Genomic DNA, 17,373 nt, shown 5'->3' on the forward strand with positions numbered 1-17,373 from the left:
TTCATTGCTGCAGCACACTGGATTGACACACTCATGGAGCTAGCCAGTAAGACCCCAGGATCTTTTTTCCTCTCAGTCTCAGCAAGTTCAGACCCCATTAGCCTAAACTTGAAGTTGGGATTTTTTGTCCCAATGTGCGTCACCTTACACTTACCAACACTGAATTTCATTCTGCCACATTGTTGCCCGCTTACCCAGTTTGTGGCGATCCTCTTGGAACTCTTCACAGTCAGCCTTGGTTTTCACCATCCTGAATAATAATTTTGTGTCATCTGCAAACTTGGCCACTACACTGCTCACCCCTAGATCTTCGACGTGGTCTCTGTGCTTCACACCCATGGGATCTAGTGCGCACGCGCTGGATCGACCGGTGCTGTAGCAAGCTCTTTTAACAGATTTTCGCGCCCAGTCCCTCGGGCATGCGCAGGAACCCCACCATGCATGCCCAGAGGGGTGGGCGCGGACATCCCGCCAGTTCCTTTCTTACCGCCGTGTTGAGTAGACCTCTTCTTCGTCGGTCTGATCAGTTCGCTGTTAGCTCAACCTCACAGCTCTTAGGAATAATTTCCAAACTTCTCTTACTTTATTTTTTGTTTGTTTCTTCTTCAAAAACAGTTAAAAAAATTTTTTTTGCTTTCGGCTGAGGGGAGTTTACCTCAGGCCTTCGGGCTAACCCCCCCCCCCCAACGTTCCCTCGTCTTCTTTTCTTTTATGGAGAAGGGTTTTTTTCAACAGGTGCAAGGGTTGCGGCAGCAAACTTGCTCCTCCTGACCGTCATACCCTCTGCATTTTTTGCCTCGGAGAGTCTCACCAGCCAGAGTCCTGTCGCCACTGTGCACGTTTCTCCAACCAAACGAGAAAAAAACGTGCTGCGCGCCTTAAAGTGGCGCTGCTTGAATCGGCCCTTGCTCCTGCCTCAGCGATGGAGGAGAGACCGTCTACATTGACAGCTCCGGCACCGAGACCTGTCTCTGATGTCGACCGCCCGACGCCGAAACTATCGACATCGAAGGCACGGTCATCCGCTTCCACGCCAGTCAAAAAGAAGCCTAAGGCGAGCAAGGATCAAAAGTCTGCTAAGAAGGGCACCTCCAAGCCCCTGAAGGCGGCGAAGAAGGGGAAGGAAGCGGTGTCTGCACTGGGTGATGCCCCTAATGTGCCTCCTGCTCCAACAACAGTATCGATATCGGAGGCCCAAGTCCCTCCACCGATACCGACCATTCATGTTTTGGACTCCCCTGTCCACCAATCGGAGCGTCAAATGGATGCAGAGCCTTCTCTGTCTCCTTCCCCGTCGTCAACATCGACAGTATCGGAAGCTCCCGACATCGATCCACGTCGGCACCGATATACTTAATGTGACACGCAGCGTCACCCTCCATGTCTGCAAGGTCAATCTGTTGATATCGACGACCGAGACTACAGGGACGGCTCTCACAGACGGGCTGCTGCTTTGTCTCCCAGATGGCCACGGTCCAGAAGTCGCTCCCCAAGAGTCTTCCTCCCCCCTTCAATGTCGTGGGATCAACGACAGTTGAGGTACCTGTACGGGGCTTATCCTCCATCCATGCCATGGTTGACTCCGGCGGGCTACTCTGATTGGGATCGCTATTCATCCCACTCTGTTCATAGGTCGAGATCGCCCCACAGGTCGAGACCTTCAGCATCTCTGTTGCGTCCTCCTATAGTCAATCCTTCCCATCATACTTTGGAACCAAGTCGTCCTGTCAACCCTCCGGTCACTCCAACACCGGTCGTTCCTGTCGTCCAAACAACTTGTCAACAGGACACTTCGGTCCAAATACCGCATGACTCCTCTGACTTCATAGAGGAGGACTCAGATACGGAGGCTTCTGAAGCTCATACCTCTCCCGACGCTACAAGAGTTAGACAAAAGCATAAAAGCTTCTCGAGCTCTAGGAGTCTCCTCCACTGCAAAACAACAATACCGTTCCCGCACCTGGTCGAGGTCCTGGCAGAGGCGTACACCAACTCATCAATCTCCAGACACATGATGGAGACCACGAGCGTCTTCGGGAGGCCAAAGACCTGCTTTTCAGAAACCAAAATTCGGTTCAGGCCAACAAGCTTCCCGCACCAAACAGTCCAAACCCTCCAAGCAGGGTTTTTTACTTCCCTGTCACTGAGTCAGCTCCTACCCATCTGTTTCCCTTTCTTCACGCCTGGCATCTAATCACCTCGGACGAGTGGGTGCTGTCCATCTTGACCCGAGGTTACAAAATTCAGTTCCACCAGAACCTCAATACTCCTGTCGTCATCTCCACACCCCCTTCCCCACCTCTCCTCGAGGAGGTGTCCGTCCTTCTGCAGAAGGGAGCCATCGAACAGGTACTACCACACCTCCAAGGGACGGAATTTTATTCCTGATACTTCACAGTCCCGAAGAGAGACGGAGGCGTTCGACCCATATTAGATCTAAGGGAACTGAACTGTTTTGTGACCTACCACCGCTTCCGCATGGTATCCCTACAACAGATCATGCCATTGCTTTGGAGACACGTCTGGATGGCCACCCTCGACCTCCAAGACACATATTTTCACCTTACTATCACCCCTTCCACCGCCAATACATATGCCTACGCTTTGCGATTGGTCAACAGCACTACCAATATACGGCCCTTCCATTCGGCCTATCCAGTGCCCCAAGGGTCTTCACAAAGACTGTGATTGTGGTTGCGGCTTTCCTCCATCTCCGGGGAGTTTCCATCTACCTCGCTAATCTCCCATGGGTGTGAAGCACAGAGACCACGTCGAAGATAAGCAGGTTGCTTACCAGTAACCGGTGATCTTCGAGTGGTCATCTGTGCATTCACACCACCCGCCCTCCTTCCCCACTGCTGTCAGCTTCTACATTTTTAATAGGGGTTGATTTGCGGCGGTTTGAAGGAACTGGCAGGATGTCCGCGCCCACCCCTCTGGGCAAGCGCGGTGGGGTGCTTCCTGTTTAATTCATTTGGGCAGACCTTCCATTTTTTTAAAAGAAGCCTCTTTACTTTTTTAGCTTCCTTGACTTGTGTTGTTAACAATGCAGGCCTTCTTTTAGACTTTGCAGTGCCTTTCCTAACCTGTGGAATGCATTTTATTTGGGCTTCAATTAATGTGGTTTTAAATAGCTTCCAAGCATCCTCTATTTCCCCTTCAGCTTCCTTTTTACTATTCCCCTCATTTGTATACTGAACTCAATAACACTGTGGTCACTGTCCCCAATTGGTGTAACAACCTCTACATCTGTCACCAGGTTTTGAGACCTGCTCAGAACCAAGTCCAAGATCACTTCCCTTTTGGTTGGCTCTGTGACCGTTTGAGTGCACAGTCATTTGTGATGTCTAGGAATCTCATTTGTACAGTGTGACTCAAACACATGTTTACCCGGTCAATATGAGGGTAGTTGAAGTCTCCCAGTATAACATTATTTGCTTTAGTTTGGTGTAGTGGTTAGGAGTGTGGACTGTCATCTGGGAGAACTGGGTTTGATTCTGCACTCCTCCACATGCAGCTGTTGGGTGACTTTGGGCAAGCCACAGTTCTCTCAAGGGCAGTTTTCTCAGAGCTCTCTCAGCCCCACCTACCTTACAGGGTGTCTGTTGTGGGGAGGGGAAGGAGATTTTAAGCCACTCTTTTGGGTAGTGAAGGCGGGGTATAAAACCAATCTGTTCTGCTGCTGCTGCTGCGTCTTCTGAGTCACCTGCCTTATTTCCTTCTGCATCTCAAGATCAGCCTCAAGGGTTTGATCAGGTGGGCAATAGTACACCCCCACTTTTAAGTAACTCTTAGGGCCCAGTATGGATGACCCAGGAAACTACAGGCCAGTCAATCTGACCTCTGTTCCAGGGAAGATACTGGAGAAGATTTTAAAGAGACTGATCTGCGAGCATCTAAGGACAACTTGGTGATCCAGGGAAGTCAGCATGGATTTGTCCCCAACAGGTCCTGCCAGACAAACCTCATTTCCTTCTTTGATCGAGTGACAAGCTTACTGGATCAAGGGAATGCTGTTGATGTTGCTTACCTGAATTTCAGTAAAGCTTTTGACAGGGTTCCCCATGATGTTCTGATGGGTAAACTAAAGAACTGTGGACTGGACTGTAGGATAGTTAGGTGGATAGGGAGCTGGTTGGAGAACCACATTCAGAGAGTAGTTGTCAATGGCATTTCATCTGAATGGAGGGGGGTGTCCAGTGGGGTGCCACAGGGCTCCGTTCTGGACCTGGTACTTTCCAATATTTTTATAAATTATCTGGGTAAGGGAGTGGAGGGGCTACTCATTAAATTTGCTGATGACACTACATTGGGAGGAGCAGCAAACACACCAGAAGATAGAGATAGAATTCAACAAGATCTGAACATGTTGGAAAAGTGGGCAGATGTGAACAAGATGCAATTTAACAAGGATAAGTGCCGAGTTCTACATCTGGGTAACAAAAATGAGGAACACACATACTAGATGGGGGATACACTTCTGAGTGTGTGAACAAGATCTTGGGGTAAGGGTGGACCAAAAGTTAAATATGAGCAGCCAGTGTGATGCGGCAACAAAAAAGGGTAATGCAATCTTGAGGTGTAACAACAAAGGCATAACATCCAAAGCACAAGATGTCATAGTTCCGCTGTACACTGCATTGGTCAGGCTGCACCTGGAGTATTGTGTGCAGTTCTGGAGGCCTCACTTCAAAAAGGATGTGGAAAGAATGAAGCGGGTGCAGAGGAGAGTGACGAGGATGATTGGGGGCCAGGAGACCAAGCCCTATGAGGAAAGGCTGAGGGACTTGGGAATGTTCAGTCTGGAGAAGAGGAGGTTGAGGGGGGGCATGATTGCTCTCTTTTAAGTATTTGAAGGGCTGTCACTTAGAGGAGGGCAGGGAGCTGTTCCTGTTGGCAGCAAAGGAGAGGACTCGCAATAATGGGTTTAAATTAAGGGCGGGAAGGTACCAACTGGATATTAGGAAAAACTTTTTTACAGTCAGAGTTGTGCAACAATGCAATCAGTTGCCTAGGGAGATGGTGAGCTCCCCCTCACTGGCAGTCTTTAAGCAGTGTCTGAACAAACATTTGTCAGGGATACTGTAGGCTGATCCTGCACTGAGCAGGGGGTTGGATTAGATGGCCTGTATGGCCCCTTCTAACTGTGATTTCCACCCATATTGTTTCTGTTGAGGAGTTAATTCCCCTAATGTTTTCTAACTTACTGATTCGGTGCCCTCTTTGATGTACTACGCAATATCACCACCAACCCATTCCTCCCTGTCCTGCCTATAGAGTTTAGACCCAGGAATGACTGTATCCCATAGATTTTTCCCATTCCACCATGTTTCAGAGATACCTACTATATCTAAATTGTCATTGAACACCAAGCGCTCTGGCTTCCCCATCGTAGCTCAGCAACTTCTAGCATTGGCATATAAACACCTATAGTGTGTTTCCCTCTCCAGTAACCCTCGCCTCCCTCAGCCCCTTAGTCTCCACACGTGGCCCTCTGTCGCCATTGTGCCCTCACTCCCAAGTTCTATTACACTCCTAAATATTACCCTGAGTGTTTATGCAATCATCCCTTTGGACTGGCTTGTTGTGAACCAGAGGCTCCCCAGCGCCTATCGGCTTTCCCCCCAGGATTAGTTTAGAAGCTGCTCTGCCACCGTTTTAATATTTATCACCAGCAGCCTGGTTCCTTTTTGGTTCAAGTGAAGCATTTCTCTTTTGTACAGGTTTGGCTTGTCCCAGAAAGTTCCCCGGTGCCTAAGAAATCTAAACCCTTCATCCTGGCACCACTTTCTCATCTACGCATTGAGACCTGTGCCTGTCTGTTGGCCCTGTGCATGGATCCATCAGCACTTCTGAGAATACTACCTTTAATGTCCTGGCATTTAATTTTCTGCCTAATAGCCGAAACGTTTCCTCCAGGACCACACGACTACATTTCCCAATGTTATTGGTGCCAACTTGCTCCATGACTGCTGACTTCTCCCCAGCACTATCAATCTATCTAGACAGCATGTGATGTCCACAACCTTTGCACCAGGCAGGCAAGTCCCTTGAGGGAATGAACCTGCTCCCTAAGAGCCACGAGCTCCATGCAGCGAGCACACACCCACAATTTCCACCCAGTGGGTAGCTAATCGTACCTGTGGCACTCTCTACAAAATTCTGGATAGCTTCTGCTCCCTTGCTGGCTTTCTGCCTTCATAACTGTTTAGTGGTTTAACTTTAAAAGTATCTAGAGTGATACAGGATCCTCAGCTCTGATCCCCAGGCTAAGAGCCACAGGCCAAGAACCCTTTGACTCTTGCCCTTAGGCTTGCACCAAAGGCTTACTCCTCTGCCTACGAGAAATCTTACAGTTCAGAGGCCCACAGCCCCCACCTCCCAGCAGCAGCAGCAGCAGCAGCAGCAGCAGAAGATAGGGCCTGCAATCAGCCCCAGGCAAATAGACCTTGCTCAGTGAGGAACAGACTTGACAACAGGTTTGCCAGGTCTTACCTCCTTGCCGGTGGGGGGTGGGAGGGAGCTTTCTGGGAGTGAGGGAGTGGGACGATGTTGCTGTGGGCAATGTCCCCGACATAAGACCCTTGCTGGCTTTCTGCCTTCATAACTGTTTAGTGGTTTAACTTTAAAAGTATCTAGAGTGATACAGGATCCTCAGCTCTGATCCCCAGGCTAAGAGCCACAGGCCAAGAACCCTTTGACTCTTGCCCTTAGGCTTGCACCAAAGGCTTACTCCTCTGCCTACGAGAAATCTTACAGTTCAGAGGCCCACAGCCCCCACCTCCCAGCAGCAGCAGCAGCAGCAGCAGCAGCAGAAGATAGGGCCTGCAATCAGCCCCAGGCAAATAGACCTTGCTCAGTGAGGAACAGACTTGACAACAGGTTTGCCAGGTCTTACCTCCTTGCCGGTGGGGGGTGGGAGGGAGCTTTCTGGGAGTGAGGGAGTGGGACGATGTTGCTGTGGGCAATGTCCCCGACATAAGAACATAAGAGACGCCAATGTTGGATCAGGCCAAAGGCCCATCCAGCCCAACACTCTGTATCACACAGTGGCCAGAAATACCAGTAACATCAGGAGGTCCATCAGTGGGGCCAGGACATTAGAAGCCCTCCCACTGTTGACCCCCCCAAGCACCAAGAAGACAGAGCATCACTTGCCCCAGAGCCCCTATCTATACCTTGTGGCTAATAGCCACTGATGGACCTCTGCTCCATATGCTTATCTAATTCCCTTTTGAAGCCATCCATGCTTGTAGCCGCCACCACTTCCTGTGGCAGTGAATTCCAAGTGTTAATCACTCGGTGAAGAAGTACTTCCTGACATGATGACATCACATGGAAGCCAGAGACATCACATGGCGATGCTCTGGTGTTTGGGGCAAAACACTACAGTAACCATTGAGTTTTGCCCAAAATACCAAAGCATCACCATGCAATGTCCCCTGCATGATGACGTCACTTCTGCATGACATCATCACGTCAGGGACGTCGTGCTGGGTCTGGCTGTTACCGCGGGGCTTCCCCCTGCTGGCCAGCTGGCCAGTGGGATCCCCGCTCCTACCTGGGGGCTGGCAACCCCACTTGACAAAAGGCCCAAACAGACCCAGACAAAAGCGCCACTCTCTAGCAGGCTACAAGCACCCACTTGCCCTCACACTCTGTCCTCTCACAAAACAGCCTCCGTTAATGCTCCCCACTAGTTTAGCAGTTTAGGAAAGGCAAAAGAATAAACCCTTCCCAGCAGCTCTCTCCTGGGTTCTTTCTTCCAACCCAGCTGGCTCAGTTCTTTCCAACACCAACCTCTCTCCCAGATTCTGAAGAGAAGAAAATTGTAATAGTGTAATGCATATTATTCACTATTGTATATTTATTCCAGTAGAGGTCTCAGGACTATGGAAATGGGAGAACTTTTTAATCCATAATTACAGAATTCCTTATTATTGAGGCATGTACTTTCCATGCATCTCCTAGCCTATTGGTTCCTCCAAAATGTATGGAATATCCACTCCCACCTTCCCTCAAGACCTGCACCCTCAGACACTCATGTGGCTCCCAAATTGCCATCATTCCAGGGCTAAGGAGTTAAATTTCCTGGACAATCCCATTGCACACAAACACTTCTGACAAGCTCAGTTGAAAGAGGTGATAGTCCCAACCCCGATACCATAGCTTGTGAACTGATGAGCTGCAGGAGAAATGGCAACCATCCTGGAATGTGGCTGGAAGGCATGAAACATCCCGGAATGCCTCCTCTGTTTCCTAGAGCAGCCACAGTATGCATGGGAGGGACACAGGATGCCACATTCCCACTCTCATAAAACATGCACAGGAGTGGCTCTCCATAGACTCTTCCATGCAAGAGGTCTCATCTGCTTCACTGAGGAATTGCTTAATCAGTCTTTCTAGGGTAGGGTTGCCATGTCCTTCTGAGTCCCAGCGGGGGACTTTGGGGGGGGGTTGGGGGGGGACAGCCCCAACGTGATGATGTCGTGCAGAAGTGGACTGGCACTTGCGCTCACGGCTTGGATTGCAGGTGCATGCTGCCCCCCACTTTTCTCCCAAAGCATTGAAAGGATTCCTTTAAATACTTTTGAGAAGAAGCAGGTGGTAGCCCTGCGCATGTCTGTCCTCAATGCCGCGGATTTAAAGGGATCCTTTAAATGCTTTTGGGAAGAAGCAGGGGGAGTGGTGTGTGCCCCTCTCCCTCCCTCCTGTGAGATTTAAAGGGCCCTCCAGCTGATCAGCGGGCCACCTGCTCCCCGTCAATCAGCTGAAGGGCCCTTTAAATCTTGCAAGAGGGGAGGGAGAGGGGTGGCCACTGGTGGTCAGGCTTGAAAGTGAGCTTTGACTCTCGAAGTTTGGTGTAGTGGTTAAGAGTGGCAGACTCTAATCTGGAGAACCACGTTTGATTCCCGACTCCTCCACATGCAGCCATTTGGGTGACCTTGGGTCAGTCACAGTTCTCTCACTGCTCTTCTCTCAAGAGCAGTTCTCTCAGAGCACTCTCAGCCCCACCTACCTCACAGGGTGTCTGTTGTGGGGAGAGGAAAGGAAGGAGATTGTAAGCCACTCTGAGACTTCACATGAAGGGTGGGGTATAAATCCAACTCTTCTTCTTCATATGCCAAAACTCTTATTGGTCTCCAGAGTGCTACTGGACTTGAATCTATTTGATCTTCTTCGTGGTCTCTGTGCATCACACCTCTGGGATATAGTGCTCCTGTGCTGACCTCGATCGGTTCCTCTTGAAAGCGAAAGGGATTTTTGCGCCTGCTCCCCAGTCACACGCTGGCCCCCCTGCACATGACCAAAGGAGGGGCACGACAATCCCACCAGTTCTCTTCTGACCGCCATGCTGGTAGGATCTTCTCCGCTTCAGTCGGTTAAAAATTTGGGCTTTTAGGCCTATTCCTTGTTTCTTCAAAGTTTCTCCGTTTTTCTTCATGTTTATTTTTGTTAAGTGAAAGGACTTTGTTTCTACAGATTTATTTCCTTTTGGACTGTGTCGTGTGTTGCCCCTCTCCCGGCCTATGGCCAAGAGGTGGGGTTTCTTTAAACGGTGCCTTAAGTGCGGCAGCAAGATCCCCCCCCCCCAACGGACACTCGCTTTGTGTTTTGTGCCTCGGGGAATCGCACCAAGTGAACTCTAGTGCTCATTGCGCGAAGTTTTCGAAGCAGACAAGGAAAAACAGAGCTGCTAGACTTTGCGTTGCGCATTTGGAGTTAGCACTTTCACTGATGTCGTCACAGGACACTTCAGGGCATGCGTCAATGTCAACTGCTGCCTCAGCATCGACAGCCGCGCTGTCCCCGATACCGACTCACATAGATGTCGACCACCCGATGCTGAAACGCTCGGCCCAGACATCTCAGGGAAGGCAAGGACGGTCGGCCAGTCAAGCTTGAAACTCCCCCTGTGCAATCTCCGCTGACCCCTCGTAGGGCCACAGAATCAAATCTTTCGGGGGCTCCTTCACTTGACTCTCAGTGCCGACAGCAGCCACAAGGTGTACCTTGGTCACCTTCACTGCGTCCTATCCAGCTCATGGACTCTAAGCACAATATGGACTTAACACAGATCTCCCGGTCTTCCAGTGCCGAAAGTCTGTACTCAGATCGTGGAGCCGATGTGTCTGTCCGTCCTTCACAGCCCTGACCTGATGATCTAAAGCATCCTTTTGAAGAAGGTTCTGGACTTCTTCCAGGAGCATACTGGATGGTGGAGTAATTATGAAGTTGGGGGCCTCGGGTACATGGATAAATTCTATGAGGTACCCCTTTTCGATGACGGAAAGTACCCACCAGTCTGATGTTATTCGCTGCCAAGCAGCCAGGTAGGGAGACAGGCGGGTAGGGGTGGGACAACAGGAGTCAAAGGCTCTGCTTGGAAGCTTTCGAAGTCTTAGCCTTAGGCTGAGAAACAGAAGAGAATTTTGGTTTGTGCCTATAAGGGCGGGAAGACACAGTGGGTGAGCGTTGCCACTGTGTTTCCGAGGACGACTTAAGAGAGGATCTGCGAGACCATGGCTTGTTCCAGGATTCCACTTTGGATAGTTTAGGAGCTGATGTGACTCCTAAATTTCGCACCGTCTTTGTACTTTTGTCTAGGTCTTGCAGGACCATATCAGTCGTGGCACTGAAAAGGCCCTCACCTTCGAATGGAAGGTCCTCAATGAGAGTCCTGGTGTCCTGCGGTAGGGCAGTAGAACGCAACCAGGCGTGATGTCGGAGGGTAACAGCTGAAGTCAGCGTTTTGGTGGCCGCATCCAATGTGTGCTTAGCTGCACTGAGCTGATGCTTAGCCAAAAGCATTCCCTCCTTTTGAATCCTGTGAGCCTGACAGTTAGCGTCCTCAGGGAGAGTTGCAATAAATTCAGACATCTGCTCCCAAAGAGCAAACTGATATCTCCCCATACACGCCGTATAGTTTGAGGTCTTGATGCCAAGTGCTCCTGCAGAATAAAATTTTCTTCCAAACAAATCAAGTTTCCTTCCTTCTTTCTCAGAGGGGGTGGAATGACTGCGTCTGCCCTTGGAGGAAGAAGTGACTACGACAGAATTAGGTTTAGGGTGGGTAAACAGAAATTCAGCACCCTGCTCCTGCACCATAAACATATGATCTACCCTCTGGCTCGAGACGGGGGTAGATGCCGGGTGTGACCATGGGACTTTAGCTGCCTGAAGGAGGACTGAAGTCATCGGTAAAGCAATCGGAGTAGAGGTGTCCAACTGGACAATATCGAACACGGAGTCTGTCACATTAGGCAGGGGCTGTACCGTAGAGTGAGCGTGTTAGCCATCCGCTTGATGAAATCCCTGTAGGATTTTAAGTCTTCCGAAGGGGAGATCGCCCACTTGTTGAGGTGGTGAGGGTTCCATCGGAGGATCAGGGTTTTTGTCCCCTGATTGGGAGGAAGCGTCTTCAGAGGAGGAGTACTCAGATGGTTCGGAAAAAGACATAGGTGGCATCGGTATCAATGAACTCAGATCCGATGGATTTTTAAACTTTGGAATTGTCAGGTGTGACTGCTTGGAGGGTTTGCCCATCAGCCTCGACGGTTGGGGCCTCACAAACTCCGGTGTTGATGCAGGATCTCGATACCGGAAGTGACGTGAAGAGGCGGACTGACGGTCCCATTCCATCGGTTGGGGTGGGAACCACGTCATACTCCCTGTAAATGGGTAGGCCCCATACATGTATTGCCACGCCGTTGGTCCCAGGAGGGTGGTGGTGGCGGCGGTCTCGATCATCAGGTCAGGGCTGTGAAGGAGGGCAGAGTGCTTCACCACGATGTACCACACCTCAAACTCATGGCATGGAAGATCCCCTAGCACAGCTCAAAAACAGGATAGACCTTGTTCTGTTGAACTGTCGGAAGCCAGCTACACGTGCTTCCTGTGAAGGGAAGTGGAAGAAATTCCTGTCTTACCTCAAGTCGTTGGGTTTACCATCACCCCCTACGGACATGAGGATAGTTTTCAGATTTTTGTTGACCTGCCTGGACTTGGGTCTTAGTTGCTCCTCTTTAAGAGTCTATTTAGCTGCCATTTCCACTAATCATCCTGCGGTGGACGGCTATCTCATTTTTTCTCACCTGCAAACAAAGCAGTTCTTGAAGGGCCTCACTCACCTCTTTCCTCCGGCTCGTGGGCCGACTCCCTCCTGGGACTTACCTGTAGTACTGTCCAGATTAACGGGCAAACTGTTTGAGTCCATGGCCACGTCTAGTCTGCAGCTTCTCTCGTGGAAGACTGCCTTCCTAGTAGCCATTACCTCAGCAAGACGAGTGAGCGAATTGTCTGCACTCCGTTGCAATTCTCCATATTTGGTCTTTCGCCATGATGGTGTCACTTTGGCCCCAGATGTCTCTTTCCTGCCCAAGGTTGTTTCTGAGTTCCATTTGCGAGTGGACATCGCTCTTCCGATGTTTTTCCCGTCCCCTACGAGCGACGAGGAACGCCGTCTTCATACTCCACACGTCAAAAGAGCCGTACTCTTCTACCTTGATAGGACAAGGTCATTCCGTCAGTCACCAGCCTTGTTCGTCTCCTATAGCACACCTGTGCTGGGGAAGAAGCTCTCTTCGCAACGTCTATCCAGGTGGATTGTGGAAACCATCAAACTGTGCTACGTACTGGCCAAACGGCCACTTCCGGGCCTGTTCCAAGCGCATTTCACCCGCATTTGCATGATCACACAGTCCCTGGGAGCCCGCCACTGCATGATCAGACGCAACTGTGGGTGGGTCAGGTTGTTTTTTGGGCCGCATATTTCTGGTGTGCTTCAACGACGGATCGATCGTTCGCATCTCCGCACCGAGTGCTCCCTATGCAGTGTGTGATGATGTGCATACTGAGACGGGGAAAAGAACAACAACATGGAGTTGGGATGGCCCAATCAGACCATCCCAACGCCATGGAAGCGTGCTGGCACAATCACACTGGGGAAAGTCCGTTCCTGGCCCGTGTCTTCCCCGGTGTCTTTTTACTCTGCTTCTGCAACGGAGCAAAATGGGTTGCTGACGGGAGCAGGACACTTGGCAGATGTTGGCGTCTGATCGCGCCCTTAAAATCTGCCCGGCATTCGCACCTATGGCACTGCTAATTCTGCGTGTGATCGTGCCCAAAGTCTGCCAAAGTGTGGAACAAGGCCTTTTCAGTAGCAATTTCTACTCTGTGCAGTGCACCGTTCAAGGGGTTCTGCTTCAGTCTGAGTTCCCCTATCCAATAGGTAGAAATATAAAGTTCTTCTATTTTGGAAAGTATTATTGGATTGATGGACTTTGTTTATGTTTTAAAAGTTGCATTGTTATTTAATTAATTTTTTTCTTTGAAAGTAGAGGTGTAAGTTGCCTAGGGTGGTTTCCTGATCAAGAGGGTGTAAATGTGTGTATCTGCATGCGGAACACAGGACAATGTGTTTTTTACACAGACACACACACACAACACATTGGGTTCATGCAATATGTAAGCCTCCTCCTCACCCTACATTCCTCTGCCCATCATACTCACAGACAACTTTCTAATAATAACTAGTCCTACTATGTGCAGGAAGAAATTGAGTTTCTCCTGTTTTACAAAGCTACCACAGTTCATTCTTAGTCAAAGCTGCTTCCTGAGGGAGTTGGGGATTTCAATAGAACCCAGATATCTTAGCACCTAGTTCCTGCTGTGCCCTCCCTTGCCTGGAGAAATGGGAAAGATCTCCAGCCCTGTTGTTTAAAGGCAGAGGGAATGCTCTGCCAGAGCTGTGTGGCACAATACTAAGCATGTTTACTCAGAAGTAACCTCCTCCGAATTCAACAGGACATATTGCCAAGTACATATGTATAGGCTTTTGACTTTAATAAAACAACAGCACTAAGACAAAGAATCGGGGGGAAGCTACACATGTCCAGTTCTGCCTATCTATGCATCACAGCCTCTGGCCCCAGAGAACATAGCCGTTATCATGAAGCTTGTCCACACTGTTTAACAAAAGTCCCAGGTCCTACACCAAGACAGTACAAATGCTGTGCTCAAAATCAGTTGTGCATACAAAGGGGTTTATTTTGCACAAACTTGTTAAAAGTCACAGATTGTGGCAGAAGACATTTATTTATTTAATTAATCTATTCTCCCCCCCCCCCGCATTTCTCTCCAGTGCAAAGCAGGTTACATCCTTCTCTTCTCCTCCATTTTATCTTCACAACAACCCTGTGAGGTAGGTTAGGCTGAGAGAGTGTGACTGGCCTAGGGTTGCCAGCCCCCAGGTGGGAGTGGGGGATCCCCTGATTTCACGGGCTCCAGCCAGCCACTGGCCAGTGGGGGGAAGCCCCACCCCAACAGCCAAGCCTGGGTGCGGCATCCCCAGCATGATGTCACTTCCGTGTGATGTTATCATGCCAGGGATTCCACGGGGATCCCCCCCCCCCCATTCCCGGGAAGCTCCTTCCCCACCCCCTGCCGGCAGAAGGAAAGGACCTGGCAACCCTCACTGGCCCAAGGTCACCCAGTGAGCTTCCATGGCATGAGTGGGGATTCAAGCCTGGATCTGCGAGATCCTAGTCCAACACTCTTAACCACTACACCACACTGACTCTCCATTTCTGAGCTTTTGTATATAGAGGAGAAGTGGGAAGGGGTTGGAAAACATCGGTTGGTGAAGGAAGAGTGGACAGGTAGGGCACAGGAATCCCCTGAAAAACAAGTATGTTTCCATCTCCCCTGTCCTGGATAGCCTGATCTTGTCAGATCTTGGCTGCTAAGCCAGGGTCGGCCCTGTTTAGTACTTGGATGGGAGAACACCAGGGTCACGACACAGACGCAGGCAATGGCAAACCACCTCTGAACATCTCTTGCCTTGAAAACCCCGTGGGGCCACTGTAAGTCAGCTGTGACTTGAAGGCAAAAAAAAAAAAGACATCTCATTTTCAAGTCTGTTTCCACAATTATGAGGTCTAGAAACTATTTTCTAAGGCACATCTTGTGCTAAGTGGTGCAGCACAGAATTGCAGAAAAAAAAGAGAAATTGATTATACTCTACGTGTATATGTGGCCACATGCTCTAGTTCAGGGTTCTCCAACATGGTGCCTATGGATGCCATGGCAACCACCAACGCTTTTTATGGTGCCTGCCAAGTGTTTTTTAAAAGTAGGCTTGGCCAGGTGGGGCAGCTGATTGGCCACTGGAGATCTGATTGGCTGCGCAGATTAAAATAACATTTTTTCATCACAAACTGCCACCATAGTGTTTGTTTTGTTCTCTCTCTCTCTTCTTCCTGGTGCATTTTTAAAAATTACTTCTCTTGTCTACTGCATTTGGGCTTCCTTTGAGGTGTCTGTTTCTACTTCCTGCAGGTCATTTTGTGTTAGCTGTGCCCAGGCTTATAGCCAGGATTTTTTTCTCTGGGTGGTGGTGGTGGGGGATTTACATTTTTAAGGGAGCAGTTGATTCAATTAAATTACATCAGACAGCTCTCACCCGCCTGCTGCCCTGGCATCTGATTGGCAGCTGGAGAGCTGGCTGTTTGCTTGGCCGCCATTACTTTAAAATATTTGAATATATATATTTAAAGTCTCTGGCATGGCTAGGGTTGCCAAGTGAATTTGTCTTACCGGCGGGGGAGCCTCGCCGGGCTCCGGGAGCCGTCCGTCAATGTGCGTGCGACGTCGATCACCCTATGACGTGCGACGTCGATCACGTTGAAGCCGTGGTCCCGATCATCGGAGGGAAAACCATAGAGTTTTCCCTCCGACGAACGGGGCCATGCCCCCAACCTCTGGTGACGCAACCACACTGCACTTCGGGGGGCAAAGTTTCCCCCGGGGCCTGATTCCGCAGCGGTGGAAATCGGGCCTCCGAAGCGGGGGTTTATCCGCCACCCGCCCCCACTTGGCAGCCCTAGGCATGGCTATTTGTGGGGCATGACTTTAATTAAGGGAACAGGGCCCCGAAATGTTACGGGCCTGGCTGTGCCTCCTGCAGCAGCCATTTTGTGGTTGCGCCCATCACCCTGTGTCAGAATTCCCAAGGTGTCCACAAGGACCACTGCTCTAGTTTTTGCTGATCATGTGTATAAGAATGCCGGTATTCCAAAGGAAGATTTGTTTTGCGCTCCAGCCTTAGTCATCAGCCTGTGGACTTCTCTCCATTATAGCTGAGGCAGTGAGCTGACTATCTTTCCACTGAGCTTTCTCCAAGCTGAGCATCTCTCTCCCATTTTCAGGTCAGTAAAGGCCAGCTTATCTCTGCTGTGTGCAGAACTACGGGCTGAGGGAGAACCCAAGAAGAAAAAAAGGAAAATATCAGAGACAGTTTATGGTGGCATTAAGAGCTCCCAGGTAAGTCCAATGTTGAGGTTCTTTATCCTTTTAGTTTTCTTGCAATTGACTAGGAAGCAGCCCACTAAGCCTATGAACAAGCTGGATCTGACAGAGCCAAGGGAAACCATATTCTGCCCCAGCTTTTAAAGTGGTTTGTTTATAACTTGGAATGTGCAGAGTCCACATATAAATGATAAATAATGCTTGATCTTCTTAAAGAGGCTTTGGGAGGCCAGGGAATTCCTAATCATCATCTTCAAACATCTAAAAGATTGCCATTAAAAATAGATAGCAGTTGTTTGTTCACATAGAAAATAAAGATATTGAATTAAATTGAAGAAAAATATGTGTAGATGAGACCAGGGGGAGGAGCTTCCTTACAGAGCAGCTAGGATATATGCAGAACCTTCTTTTTGGGTGGTTTGTGATTAATATTTGACAGCTGATTTAGATATAATGAATGCAGCTTCAGCAGTGGTGGTGGTGGAGCCAGTTAAGATAAACTCCCTCAGCTTTTCCCAGTTTCTTCATTTTGATATGTGAATCAGGGATGGGTAGGTAAGAGCAACAGGGAAAGGCCAGGGCATGTAAAAGTCTATGGATTTTCTGCTGAGAGTAATGTGTCTGCTTCTGTATATACTTGACCTGCAGGAGAAGGTGCGTTGCAAGAAGAGCAGTTCCCAAAGCAAACTGGCTTCCAGTGTGGTACACAAAGTCTCCCATCTGAAGCAGAAAGTCAAGAGCAAAGGCTTGCCCACAAGCATTGGCCCATTCCGTCGGAAAGAACCTAGCCCTGGCACCCGGATCCCAAAGAAACTTTCTCGGCCCAAGAGCTCCAAAGCAACACCTTCTGCAAAATACCCACAGCAGGACCTGGATATCTTGGAGGACAAACCGATCACAGGGAATGCTGATGCAGGTACTGATTGGAGCAGTGGGGAAGAATCTGTTGGTACCTGGAAACAAAGGTGGTGTTGCATATGAGAGGGTGCTGATAACATTGCAGTGGTTAGCTTGCACTACTGTTGTTGTTCCTAAGAGAGCACTGAAGCACTGGGACTGCTTCTG

At 49.6% G+C, this 17,373-nt stretch overlaps 1 protein-coding gene across 1 annotated transcript in view; it reads left to right on the forward strand.

The window, feature by feature from the left end:
- BAHCC1 (BAH domain and coiled-coil containing 1) overlaps positions 1 to 17,373 on the forward strand; it is a 57,120-nt gene that overhangs the window by 27,637 nt on the left and 12,110 nt on the right. The window contains exons 13-14 of the mRNA XM_015408610.1: positions 16,209 to 16,323; positions 16,957 to 17,224. Of these exons, the coding sequence (XP_015264096.1) occupies positions 16,209 to 16,323; positions 16,957 to 17,224 (383 nt within the window). The remainder of the gene's footprint in view (positions 1 to 16,208; positions 16,324 to 16,956; positions 17,225 to 17,373) is intronic.

The sequence above is a fragment of the Gekko japonicus genome, unplaced genomic scaffold (genome assembly GCF_001447785.1).
Source record: "Gekko japonicus isolate JY-2015 unplaced genomic scaffold, Gekko_japonicus_V1.1 scaffold57, whole genome shotgun sequence".
Classification (NCBI taxonomy): Eukaryota; Metazoa; Chordata; class Lepidosauria; order Squamata; family Gekkonidae; genus Gekko; species Gekko japonicus.